We start from the raw sequence: 14,310 nt of genomic DNA, 5'->3' as shown, positions 1-14,310 counted from the left end.
GGTAGAGGTTTCAACAACTGAGTTATGCGAAACCCGATAATAACAGCACAGGTGAGTAAAAAGATCAAGGCTGACAGAGACAAAGTGGTTTCATTTAAAAACTAAAGTGCTTTTTTCTTTAATAAAGAAGACTCGCTAATGAAAAATAGTTCTGGTGCATGCCTTTAATCCCAGCACTTGGGAGACAGAGGCAGGGGGATCTCTGTGAGACTGAGGTCAGCCTGGTCCACATAGCAAGTTCTGGTCCAGCTGGGGCTACAGGGAGACCCTGTCTCAGAAAAAAAAAAAAAAAAAAAAAAAAAGATCAATAGTTTCAAATAAAATTTATGGTCAGCAATGTCATTAGTTTTAAAAGCAGGAAGCCCCTGTTACAAAAGAGAAGTTATTGAATTAGCTTTGTGTTTTTCAGAAATAACATAAAATGACCCACTCTCCTAAGATAGGAAGTTGTAGGTCTTCATTTCTGTCTAAAGAATTCGGATCTGCCTTATTTCCCATCCTCCACTCTGCTTTCCTGCCCTCATCTTCTCCTCCAAGTCCCTCAGTCTTCACTCCACTAGTGCCAACAGGAAGCCTTGCTCCTGTTTCCAGCTCACAGCATGACTGATCTCATGAGCATCCCAGGCCAGTGAAAAGAAATTGACCATCATTAAAATGAGGGTAATGGCAATTAAGTAAGTAGGTTGCAATGGATCATTTAACTCAGGAAAATTCTAGAAGCAACACAGACAGAGAAAACTCCTAGCCACTCTCTCCTACTCCATCCAGGGATTTCTGGGAGCATATTAGGCTGGAGGCCTTTTCAGACTGCACATCACCACCCTCTCCTGTAGTACCTTGCTGGCCATATGACGTAAACATGAAATGCTTCAAAAAGTGAGGTGTGGGTTGAGAAAGTGTCACTTGTAAGAAAAGAGGTGATGTGACAGCAAAAGGGCAAAAAGGAGATGCAAAATCTGGGATTTTGGAAATGCAATGCTGGCTGAAAAGCACCTCGTAGATTATTTTAATCTTTCCCACATGGGTGACAGCACCCTATGAGACCCATGGACATGAAAGCGACTTGAAGCTTCTAAGCATTTCGGTCTCATTATGTTGGTGTCGTAATGGCAAGCTTACATGACTCATTCTTCATCTGAACTAACAGACTGGTTTCTCCAAAGTCTCCTTAGCTTGGTAGTGGGAGGGCACACAATTAAATGTTAATAAGTTTTGAGAGGTGCCACTGATCAGGGTGGGGCAAAGAATAGTGGCTGCTGAGGCCTGTGAGCCTGTGTCATCTGTCCTGTGGCAGATATCTGATTCATAGCCACCTGAGGGGAATTGTGGAAATGAGTTTTGAAACATTTAATACCAGTTATGACTGTAACAACAGATTTTTATGGCAGTTTTTCTTCTTTTTTTCTAAATAATACTCCTCAGTGAAACTGCTCTTTACCATGCTCTTAATACACCATGCTGAAATTTGTATAATGCAGACCTTCTAGACTCTCATACATTTCCTTTGTGGGTTATTACTGAATTTTCACCACATCATGTTACCTGCCATTTTTATGTGTTTGTACTGTACATGAGTTATGTGTGTGTACATGGCATGAGAAAGTTACTCTTCACGGGGAGCAAAGAAATATTCAGCAAGTCCATGCATCCTCCCCTTTTTATCCTCAGTCCCTTGGGGGGGGTGCTTGGTTATTACAATCTTATCTTGCATTCAGATTAATCACCAAATGGATGCTCCTCCACATATAAGCAATGTGATGCATGATGAGCTGTGGAATGGAAGGTGCTTAAGGCTCCATGCGTCACCCATAAAGTGGCTTAGTGTTAAACAGAACATCTTAAGAATTAAGATAAGAAATGAGATTGGGATGCTCCCAGCATCCCAGTGCTCTGATGGCTCCTCCAGCTCTCAGCAGATGAGAAATCTCTGTATTTCACAAGTATGTCTTAACTGTATTTCATAATCAAAGCCCAGCTCACTAAATCCACTTTCTTAACCCAGTGGCCTAGTCAGAATGAAAATTTAAAGACTGGCTTTGGGAATTGAATAAATGGATTTGCTGGTTGTCTGTCCTTCATGAAGTTGATAGGTCAGCTACCAGAGCCATCACCCTTCCTTTGACATTTTCCCAAACTTAGCTCTGAACACCTAACAGACAGATACCTAGATGGTGCTGCTTTTTCAAAAGACAACTTTCTCAAAAGAGAAGAATACTATGGGGCTGGAGAGGTAGGTGGCTCAGTGGCTAAGAGCACTGGCTGCTCTTGCAGAAGACCAGGGCTCGGTTCTCAGCACCCGCATGGCAGCTAACAACCATCAGTAACTCCAGGTCCCAGGGAATCTAATTCTTTCCTCTAACCTCCACTGGCATTGCATCACACATGCACACTTACATACATGAGGCAATATGCTCATACACATAAAAATAAAAATAATGACTAAAATATTAAAAAAGATAAAAATACTCTGTACATGATTGATATAAGTTGATACAGCAGCCACTGGTTAAATGAAATGTAGCCAGTGCGACCAAAGAACTGAGTTTCATAGAACTTAATTTTAATTAACTTAAGTGTAGTTCACCACATGTGCCTAAAGATTACTATATTTGAGCCCTTTTCAACTCTCCCCTTTTAGAAAATGAATCTCAGCTACCACTCAGGAAGTGAGTGCCTGAGTCCGTAACTAAGGAAAGTAGACAGATGAATTTAACTTACATTTAATAGATTCTGTGACAAGTACTGCAGCTAAACTTTCCAAAAGCATTCTCTGTGTGTGTCTGTGTATGTGTGTTTGTACTGAAGAGGGAAGGGAACCACACTGCCTAAGCTGTCAGTTGAGCTGGAGATTTACAGCATGTGTTAGGATTATCCAAGTCTCTTGTAGTGAAATCAAACCTCACCAAACTTTTAACTGAAGTTGCTATTAAGCTTGTTCTTCATTTATGCCACTGGCCATAGAAATCAAGAAAATGGGTCCCCAATCTCTTATGATTATCCTGGAACAAAATGGTTTGAGGAAGGTACTTTGGAGCCTTGGGTACCTTGGAGGAGACTTCTCACAGCTTCTAATAATAATTTACTTTATATAATATAGATTTAAACTTTCCACATCCTTTTATTTATTTCATCAAAGCAGAACAATACAGAAGACAAATCAGAAGCTCTGGAGTGGGGGAGGTTGAAAACCGTGCTTTGCATCAAGTTTGCACAGCCAAGACTCTGCCAGCAACATATTTATTTTAAACACTGTTATTTGGTTTACGTTTTCTTGTGGTTCCGACAATGATATTGCACGCTTCTTCAAAGTCAGGAGAGCACTGTAAGAGTGCATTAGGCAAGAAGACTGCAAGGATAGGACTTGTAATGGTTTCCTCTGGCTTCTCTCACTATGATTCACAAAGGTGTCTTTAGCTGACTTTATATCCAGTTGTCATACCAGTTTCAGATTGACTTGGCCAAATGAATAGGTGGAGTTGCCTCTTTAGGTAAGAACTTATTTTGCTGTCAGGGAGGAGCCTTCTAAGCCCTGCCTTCTCCCTGCCCCCAGAAACAGGCTTTCCCTAGTGGGGGTATTGGTCTCTTACCTGCATGTCTCAAACCCTTTATTCAAGGCCAACTTCATTTGGTCCATGGTAGGCAGGGTGCTGTTGAAAGCCTGGCAGAGGTCAGCCGCCTCTGTCCGAGAGATGCTATAGCGACCATTTTTCTCCACATGGAATACACCTGCGTAGCGGCAGGTTATATTTAAATCTGTGGAATCAAACGGAAATGTTAGAGTCTTTTGCATGAATAATTTGCATAAATATAGATCAATGTTAAGAAGTTCATGCTAGGAAAGACATTTAAAAAGCCAAATAGTGGGGTGGGGTGATAGTTTAGTCAGTAAAGTGCTTGCCTTGCAAGACTGAGGACCTGAGTTCAATCCCTCAGGCCCCACATTAAAAAAAAAAGTAGGCATGGTGGTTAGCACTTGTAACCCCAGGGCTGGGGAGGTGAAAGGCAGGTCCCTGAGGCTGACTGGTCATCCAGCCTAGCTTTCTTGTGAGTTCCAGACCAATGGGAGACCTTGCCTCAAAAAAACAAGATATCTGAGGAATGCCACACAATGTTGTCCTCTGGCCGCTACATGTATGTGCAAACATATGCACATACATGAAAGCCAAAAAACTGCACATGGTAGTTCACATCTGTAATCCCATCACTTGGGAGGCTGAGGCAGAGGATTGCCTCAGGTCAAAGCCAACTGGAGCTACATGATGAGTTACAGGTCAGTCAGAGCTACAGTGTAAGACCTTATCTCAACAACAACAATCTAAATAAACACCTCTGCTGACACAGCCTCCAAAATTCACTCTGACCTTCCAAACAAACATTAGGCTCAAAGCTGAGACATAGCATGATAAAGAACCTTTATCCATCAACTGCTGTGAAAGAATACAAACTCATAGGAAACCAACAAAACACAGGGGAGTAATAAAGCAAAGTTTACTACTAAAAGAACTACACACATATACATATATGTGTATATGCATATATATTATATATATATAGAGAGAGAGAGAGAAAATTGAAATGGTATTAAATACACAGTTCTATATTTAGGAATCTAGTCCCCCACTTAATCTTATATTATGAGCATTTTTCTAATCGTATATTATGAGCAGTGTTTCTTCCTACCTTATAACCACTAACACTATATATTCTGATTGCACCCAGATAAATTTCCTTCTCACGGTCAAGACCAATGTGATCTGGCTACAATCTCTCTCCGTCTCCATCCTTGGGGGTGGCTTGCTCTGCACTAAGTACAAAGTTTTCCTTCAGTTCCATAAGTGACTCTGAGTTCCTTCTTATATAAAAACAGAAACCTAGCCCTGGGCTAGGAGGTACATGGCTTTAATCTCAGCACTCAAGAGGCAGAGGCAGGCAGATCTCTGAGAGATTGAGGCCAGCCTGATTTACATAGCAAGTTGCAGGCCAGCTGGGGCTACATGGAGACCCTGTCTCAAACAAACAAACAAAAAAGAAGATGTAGCTCCTCTATATGGAATGTTCTGTCTGTATAATCACACAGATAATTTTCTCTTATTCTGAATTATAACTCTATAATCTGTCACCTTCCAGTCCTTTCTTGAACATTCTTCTGCAACCCCAGCCTCTCCTTCTCCTCACCCTACTGTTGTCTTTCCAACAGGCACGTTCATCTATTTGTGCATTTGGTTCCTGTCTATCTTGTTTACAGCTGTGTCTGTAACACCCACATCAGTGCCTGACAGAGGGCAGATGTTCATCAAATATTTGTTAAATGAATAACTCATTGAAAGTTTTCCCCAAACGCACTTTTAAAAAAAATGTATTTATTATTTTTACTTTATATGTATTTTAGTGTATTGCCTGCATGTATGCAAGTGCACCCATGTCCTGCAATGCCCACAGAAGTCAGAGAGGGTGTTGTATTCCCGTGGAACTGGAGTTATAAATGGTTGTTAGCTGCCATGTGGATTGCTGGGAGTCGAACCCAGGTACTCTGCAAGAGCAGTCAGTACTCTTAACTGATGAGCCATTTTTCCAGCCCCCAAATACACTTTTAATATATTGACAGATCCCATGACTGCTGTGTAGCCCAAAGCATTCACAACATTGAAAATGAAGCCCAGTTACTGTCAAATGGACAAATAGTTGCTTAATATTTATGAATGTGTTTGGTGAGCTTTGTAATTAACCCAAAATCTTACTTGGGAGCCAGAAATCATCCTGTTGTACTTGATCCTGAGTACCAATCTCAAAAGATGCTAAAAACCTTCATTGAAATTATTACATTGTTTATTATGATGATGATGATGATGATGATGACGACACATCTCAGATTAACCTTGAACTCCAAATGTAGCCAAGAATGATCTTGAACTCCTGATCCTCCCACCTCTACTTCTGAGTGCTAGGATTATAGGTGTGTGCCACCACAGCTGGTATATGCAGTGCTAGGGGCTGTACCAAGGGTAGACAAGCTTCCACCAACTAAGCTACATCACAACTCAAAACCCATTTTTCTTCAGTGCCTCTTATCCCCAGAATGCACTTGAGTAACTTCACCTACAAAGTCAAGTTATTGAAGATGCCCTGGTGAAGCTTGATTCCCTACTAAACACTCTTCAGCCTCAGGCATGGTCCTTCCCCACAGAGACATGTTGACATTGTGTTTAGACAGCGACCCAGGTGCTAGATCAGGAGTAAAAAGCCAGGTCTAGAGTCAGAAAGAAGTGGCTTTCACCCAGGCACTAGATTCTGAGAAGTTCAAGTCATTGACCAAGAAAAGTGAGGGTCAGAGAAGTGAGTTGCCAAAGGAAGTGGGCATTTTTATGTAGAACAACAGGCTATGCCCAAATTCCTCTTCATTCTACATTTCTGAAAGGGCTGCAGAGGAAGAGGAAATGTTTCACTGCAATGGTCCTTGGTATCCAGAACCTTGGGAATTCAGTGCTGAACAGTCATTACCAGTGCCTGAGTTGTGTGTGTGTGTGTGTGTGTGTGTGTGTGTGTGTGTGTGTGTATAATTTTTTTTAAAGTCAAGAACCTGAAGTCCAGAAAAATGAAACAACTTTTCCAAGTCCCCAGCTATTAGCTGGCAAAGGTAGAAACCATCTCAGGTCTGTTTAATCCCCCAAACAGTGTTTTGAACCAATTTTGTATGTGGCCAAGGGTCCTTCATATCTGAACAGTAGAAGGTAGGAGAGACACACCTCCAAACAATAGTTTCATGGTGACAAAGGAGGGCTCATTATTAAGCTGTACAGGTGACAGCTGCTTTCTCCTTGCAGAGCAGGAAGCAGGCTCTGAGCACTACAAAGCAGCGTATACCAGATGCACACCGAGATAGGAAATTCTGTATTATGTTCTTTGATTCTGAAAACAGTACAAGAAGAAATGAGACGCTGCCCTTGGGAAGACGTAAGTCAATGTCAACTGTTTTTCTTTTCCTTGGTTCATGTCATCAGCAAGTAGGTGTTTAAAAAACAGGCAGAACAAACAAACACACAAAAGCCAGCCAAACTCCAGAACCAGATACAAGAAAAGATGTTTTGTGCAGTTAATTCTTTATCTGTGGGGCACAATGTGTTCTCCTAAGCCACTCATGCAACACTTGGCTGATGAGGCAATGAACACACGGAGGAAGGAAATGCACAAGGCCCTTTTGAAATACTATTTGTTTTTACTGACATTTGCAGCTTGGGTCTCAGTTGGCCAATTCACAAAGGGAACCTGTTATTCACAGTGACAGTCCTTACTGAGCCTCTCCGGGTCCAGTGTATGAAAGAAAAATGAAGTGAAATCAGCTTCCTGGAGGTGAGGCTATTGGGGAGACATCAGTTAGATGCCACCTGAGGGTTCCTGGCCCAGGTGGTCACTGTCAACTCCTAGCTTAAAAATAAAGGCTGAGGCCTGGACAATGGTCTGGAGCTGAGTAGCAGTTTCTTTCTTATGAAAATCAGTTCTAGTTTGCCACCTGGCAGACAGAATATGCAAATGCAAGAGAAACTAAACTGAGACTTTTGAGTAAAATCCCTTGAGTTTTGTGTACAGCAACCAGTGTGACTCCACAGTGTGTACAGTGTGTACAAGCATGATGGGTGTGTCTGTAAGTGTGCTGCCACTAAGTATGTGTGTCTGCGGCCAGCCAAGGCTGGCTAAGACAGAAAAACTGAGTCTTTCACCTTGCTAGCTTAACTAGGACCTGACACACTACAGGTATCTACAAAGGACTGACGGGTGAATGGGAAATTCTCAGCAAAATTTGAAGTCCAAGCCTGCATTTATGTTAATCTCCTAAGTTCCAACTCTGGAGGAACTTTAGGAATTACAAAGATGATGCCAAGTACTTCCAGGTCAGCTATCATTTGAGTTCTTCATAATTTCCCCTCCTCTGGGTCCACTTGCCTTAAAATGGCCTAAACTTTCAAGACTGTGTATCACTTAAGCCCTGACCATTTACAAAGGTATTTCAACCGCTTTCCTTAACATTTATATAATCCCAATTTTTACTCTAGAGAGTATTAATAATACCAAGAACAACAATAATTATTTATTATGTATATGTCAGGCACTCTTATAAGCATTTCATGTGTTAACTCATTTTTAACCAGTGAGTAATATGTAATTACCAGGGACTGGAGAGATGGCTCAACAGTTAAGAGCACTGGCTGCTCTTGTAGAGGACCCAGGTGAGCTTCTCAGTACCCACATGATGGCTAACAATTGTCCATAACTCCAGTTCCAGGGGACCCAATGCCCTTTTCTGACCTCCACGGGCATTGCATGACACAGGTGCACTTACATACATGCAGGCAATACACTCATACATGTATAATAAAAATAATAAATAAAATATTAAAAATATTTCATCACCACTTTTCAGGTGGAGAAACTGAGGCACAGAGGGGAGAAGCTATAGAGAAACATGGTTGAATTCACAGATCTGGCAGCGGGAGAGCAGGAGTTCAGTTTCACCCAGACTGGTCTCCACATAGTCACAGGCTTCACCATTATGTGCTACTCTTAGCCTCAAGGGAGGTAACTTCTCTGGATTCTGTGTCTCACCAATGTGTAGCTGGCAGTATTTACAAGTAGCATGAAAGGAAGAGTGAGTGGGAGGAGCATGGACCTCAGCATCTGTAGACAGAGCGCCGATATCCATGGCAATGCTTAGCCATCATTGCTGCAAACCACTGTGGGAGTGGGGTGGGGGAAGTGAGGGCTCTGGGATATCTGCAGGTGGTTCCTGAGAGAGACCTCTGGGACTTGGGCTCCACTCTGACTGAAGAAACAAACACTTGGGCTGGAGAGATAATAGTCCATAAAGTGCTTGTTGAACAAGCATGAAGACCTGAGTTTGGTCCTCAGAACCCATGTAAAAAAGTCAGGGTGGCACACCCTTACAATTCCAGTGCCAAAGAGGCAGAGACAGAGAGATAGCTGGGGCTCACTGGCCAGCTAGCTAGCTTATTTGGTGAACTCCAGGCCAGTGAGGGGCTAGCTTAAAAAAAAAAAAAAAAAAGGTGGACAATTCCTGAATAATGATAGCCATGTTGCCCTCTGGCCTCCACATGCATACATGTGTGCACATATCTATATGCATGTGCACCCATATGCACACATGCATGTATGCACAGAAAGCAAATATTAAATGGCCAATTTTATCTGTCAAACAAGCCCTTCTCTTCCAAATGGAAAAAAATTAAGAATGCTTTCTGCTGAGCCCTCTGGTCTCCATTAAGTCTCCTGTATCTTGCAATGAATGGAACAGTTCCAAGCCCTTTTCCTCTGAGATACAGAATGAGGATCAATAGAAGATATAGACTGAGGCTATTTTCAGACCCTGAGAGAAGCCTGCAGGGATCCATGCCACCTGATCCTTAAGAATGCGTGTTATACCAGGTTGTAAGCAGGATGGAGTAGTCCCTAGACCCATCATCCAAGAGTCTGGTCTGCCCACATGGGCAAAAGCCTGTCAGGAAGATCAGGAAAAGAAGGCCATCTGAGAGTCTCCGTTTTCTCTAGCGCCAGGCTCATGTGAAGGGATTAGTTCAGCCTAGCTTAGACCTGTCCAGAGCTACTTCAAACCTAGACTCTGCCACTCCCTTGCAGGTTACACTCCCTTGCTGCTTAACCTCTCTGGCCATCAGCCTTCTCCTTGATGGGATGATAATGCCAACCTGTTATGGTTTGTGGGACTCATTAAATGAAATTTGGTAAACACTTGATATGGAGCTTGACGCTTAATAATTAAAACTAGTCAGTACTGTATACTTGTTAGTTGCTCCATAAACTTCACCTAACTTAATTCTCATCACATCATTATGAGGTCAGCACAGTGGCAAATCCATTTTAGAGATGAAGAAACTGAAGCACAAAGTGGTACCCAAGGTTTTCAAAGCCGGAGGGTCAGGGTTCTGACCTGTTGCTGACTAGGACTAGAACCACTCTCACTTGGGTGAGTCACAGCTGACTTAGAGCACCGTCCATCTTACCTATTGTTTCTCCTAAGCTTTTCAGATCAAGGAAGACAGATCTCACTAATGGAATCACTATTTCAACACTTAGCTTTCACTGTAGAGCTCAAGATGTAATTGTGTAATTTTGCTCAGCTTTCTATTATCCACATCTCCCCAGACTTGCCTGAGAGGCGACTGGACATGCTTCACACAGTCGGCTAGTGATGGTGCAGCGGGACCAGAGGTTCTTCACTAGGAAACCAGGAGCAGACCATCAAGGGTTCTGTGAGCCCGTGTGCAAGACTGTGTATTGTGCCTGTGGATGTGCATATGTGGGGGTGCTTTGGTGGGGTAACATCCCTGAGTTTCATTATAGTTCCTCAAACTCTGTGACTCAACCAGATTTTAAAAAATCAAAATAAATTATTATCTCCAAGGTCTATCTCTTCAGGAATCCAAAATTCAGGGATTCTAGAATTTTGGATGTTCCTTGTGGTCTTTATGACAGGAACTGTGTATCTCTTCCTACCATTTTATTCCTGACATTCCACACAGCTGTTGACCCTATGCAGCTAGCTGTACACAGGCTGTACTCAAGCAAGCGATGAGGAACTAAGTGAATAAATGAAGGAATGAATGAAGGTTCTGCTTCTGACTTCCTCCCCACCCACACACACAGAGGCAGGCAGACTTCTGGGCACAAAAAGATCAGCTATCAGGTGCCTTCCCACATCTATCCAGAGTCACCACTTAGGCTTTGTTGAGGATTTCCTTTTGGCCACTGAAAATCTCTGAGCCTGGAGCTTTGTTTCTATGAACATTTGGTGTCATCCCTGAAAGGAGATGTTTTGAAGACCCTTTGTGGTTTGTTGTTGTTGTTGCATATATTTTTTGTTTTGTTTTGTTTTTAGTTTGGGGGTTTTTGTTTGTTGTTTGGTTGGTTGGTTGGTTGGTTTAAGACCACATCTGCCTGTAGTCCTAGCTGGCCTGGAACTTAACCAGGCTGGTATTGGCCTCAGAGAGATCTGCCTGCCTCCGCCTCCTGAGTGCTGGGATTAAAAGCATGCACCACCATGCCTGGCTCCCTTTATGGTTTTGTAACTGGCTTTATCTGTCTGAACAATCAAGCCATCATCTCTGTGATTGCTACAGCATGTTTGTTTGCATATGTTCAAGGGGCCATGTCTGAGACCAGACTTCCTGAAACAGGGTAGCAGCATGCCCCTCATGAAAACCACCAGAGGACAGACAACTCACAACCATACTGTGCCCAAAGAGGTGGTTGGTTGGCTCTCCAAAAGCCACTTCTCCAGGTTGGCCCAAATGAATTAATGCTTGCTAACATGAGCCTGCAGATGTGCTTCATCCCTTTCTATATCTTCCCTGGAGTGATGAATCAGAATTAGGTGTTTTTCTGCTAATCTGGCACACAGCTGTGTGTGTAGAGAAGTTGCTTTATCTTAAAGTAGAAGTCAGGCCAGTTCCTGCCACCCAGTGACTTGTCTAATTCTCATGGTTCACTTGTCATGGATTATGATAGCACCAGCAAGCAAAGGCAGCACCTATTCTGGGTTAAGGTTTTTAATATTTTATACTAATAACTCATTTAATTCTCAGGAAAATCCTATATAATGGGTTATTTTATCATCTTCATTTCACATATGAGTTCATTGATTCATTGATTGATTCACTTACATAACTGGTAGAGCAGGTTAAAGACTGGGCAGTCTGGCTGACTCCTTCACAGTGTTAAATAGGAACGGATGCATAGAACAGATCCTAAAGCTATAGGAATCTCACTTGTTGTCCATGGGGTTTTTAAAGTGTGGAGAGGTGGTCACTAAAAATTCTTTAGAGTAAAGGCCTTGAGTTTTATTGAATATGATATTAAGATAGAAATTCCCTTTACTCTGGTCATCAGGATGAAAGGCCTTCACCTGAAGGCTGGGTAAGAGTGACTTCAGTGGAAAACAGCCTCACTGTCTTCCAGGGGAAAAGCCCTAAAGTATCAGTGTTTGCTGCTTTGGTCAACAGTAAGCTGGCCACCTCTTTCTGATTCTACCCTTTTCTCTTTCCATAATGCTCTTGGGACTCTCTCAAGTCCAGTCCCAGTTACAGTCACACTCTCCTACTCTTTCTAGCTTTAGTGAAGTTCTGGCCATGGTCAGGCGGAGCTACAGAGAACAGGTTGCTAAAAATGAAGGTTGGCCCAGGTTTGGGTTGACATATCAGAGACTATACTTGTGACCTTCTGAGATGTCTACTGACAAATCCGAAGGTACAGACAAAGTGAAGATGCCAGGTCGGTCTCTCAGGTGCCTGACACCCTTGGTTGATGACACGCAACAGGATGGAGTTCCTAGGAGCAGCCACGCACACCCTCTTGGGCAGTAAGTGGCAGCCAACAGCATTGGAGAAACATCACATTTTCCCCTTTTACAATATTTATTTAAAAGCCAAGGTTCTATTGATGCCTTCTGATTTGAGGCATTTACATCCAAAACAGAAGAATACACAACTCATGAGCAGGGAGGGAAAGTGCCCATTTTTAAAAAGCATTATCGCTAATTAAATCATTCATATTTACAAGCAGGACAACAGAGAGCTTCTAAGCAAATTCTTCTAAACAAAGAAGACAAAATAAAGCCAAGAGCGACTGAGCATGGTTCTCCCGACCATGATGAGGAAAGCACAACCTCAGGGGACTGAAACTGACGATTCCTGACTCCAGCCACAGTGCTCCAGACACCAAATGATTTTCATAAGAGGTTTGAGCAAGCTGTTCCCAATAAAGCCACAACCCGTACCATTGCAAGTCCATGAAGTCATTATGTTCTCCCCTTGTTTGATGTCTTCAAAGCCCAGAAGTTTCCATTTGGGAGCCTTTCAAGCTAGTGTAGTTCCTGCTACCACCAGTGTTGAAGGCTGGCAGCCTTCCCATTGCCCCCAACCCCCCACCGAGTACTCGCCCCATCTTCTGATGCCCATGTGATGGGTGTCTGGTGAAAGAGTACATTGTTCAGGATCTGCTTCTGAATGGGGCCAAAATCATTCTTGGTGGATGGATTGCCTTTGGCTGCCCACTGCAGACCATGAGTCCCCAGTGACTCATTCTCTCCCGGAATTGCCCTCAAGGTGGGTGAGGGTTTAATGAGCAGAGAAAATAGTCATGCACAATCATACTGAGGGAATTTCCTTCATAATGTGTTGTGTGATGCATTCAACTGAACTATTCATCTCTTGGCACTTAGGAAAGGCACCCCAATGTCTAGGTGCCTAGCTGAACACCCTGACTTCTCAGTTCCTTGTCTGGGGAACAAGAAATCTATCGTGGAGACTAACCCTAAGCCAGCAGGGATCTAGAAGAGAAAAACTCAAAAAGTTCTCTCAGCTGTCACCCTGGCCATTTCTGCCAAGGCTTCCAAACAGCGGACTCCATGCACAGTCTAAAAATACCTTGGGTTGTTTTCAGAATTTGAAGAGAATCCTCCTTCCTGTCTTGTGTTTCGATGTTGGGAATGTGGAGTCTTGAGAACCTGAGGACTCACCCCTCAGTCTGGGTCCCATAGATTCTTTTTGGCAGAGGAGAATATATGCCCCTCAATGTCACTTCACTACACATGAACTCTGTAAGGCCAAGTGGCCCTTAGGGAACAGGGCTCTAGGAAGACAGGTGAGAGAAAGAAACCACAGTGTGTATGTATCCTTGCATGTTGCCATGGCAACCAGGAAATCTACCAGCCTCAACACCTTTGTTTTCTTCTTTTGGATCTTATTGATTTAGCAGATTGACTAGCACAAACCCAGGATGTGGTAAGTGAACCAACAAAGCATCTCAGAAGCTCACATAGGGTTTTTCCTGTTACATTTAGAAAAAAAAATGGATAGTTCCATTTTGTTTTATAATTACCTTTCTTTCATGAGCAGTTAAAATGACTTCTACATTATCTAATTAGAGTACAGTTTCTGCTCGTCTAAAGCCAGCACTTTGAGGAAATGGTAGATTGAGAAAAGTAACTTGTGAGAGTCTAGAGTGAGAAACTGTCACCTAACAGTTACTATGTGCATTTCAATTAATAATGCTGAGGAGACAGGGGTCTCCATCTCAGAGTGGGATGCACTAGTTACAGCCTAAATCCTGTATATTATAAGCTATGTGACCTTCAATAACTCCCAGCAGCTCCCTCGGCACACCTAGTCTTCCTCCTCCCAGAATAAAATAAGAGACGTACAAAGGACGTTACATAGCTGTATGAAAATGTTCTTGTGTAACCCAGTACCATGTACTATGCATACTCATGAATTGGAAAATAATTTT

The 14,310-nt window shown here is 42.7% G+C and overlaps 1 protein-coding gene across 7 annotated transcripts in view; it reads right to left on the bottom strand.

The window, feature by feature from the left end:
• The window catches only part of Cd44 (CD44 molecule (Indian blood group)), a 91,944-nt gene that overhangs the window by 52,690 nt on the left and 24,944 nt on the right, over positions 1-14,310 (bottom strand). For all 7 annotated transcript variants that reach the window (XM_008852372.3, XM_029555707.1, XM_017802999.2 and 4 more), the window contains exon 2: positions 3,588-3,753. In XM_008852372.3, coding sequence (XP_008850594.1) covers positions 3,588-3,753 — 166 coding nt within the window. The remainder of the gene's footprint in view (positions 1-3,587; positions 3,754-14,310) is intronic.

Source organism: Nannospalax galili, unplaced genomic scaffold (assembly GCF_000622305.1).
Source record: "Nannospalax galili isolate Female #2095 unplaced genomic scaffold, S.galili_v1.0 scaffold126, whole genome shotgun sequence".
NCBI lineage: Eukaryota > Metazoa > Chordata > Mammalia > Rodentia > Spalacidae > Nannospalax > Nannospalax galili.
This window is presented reverse-complemented; position numbering and strand designations above follow the sequence as displayed.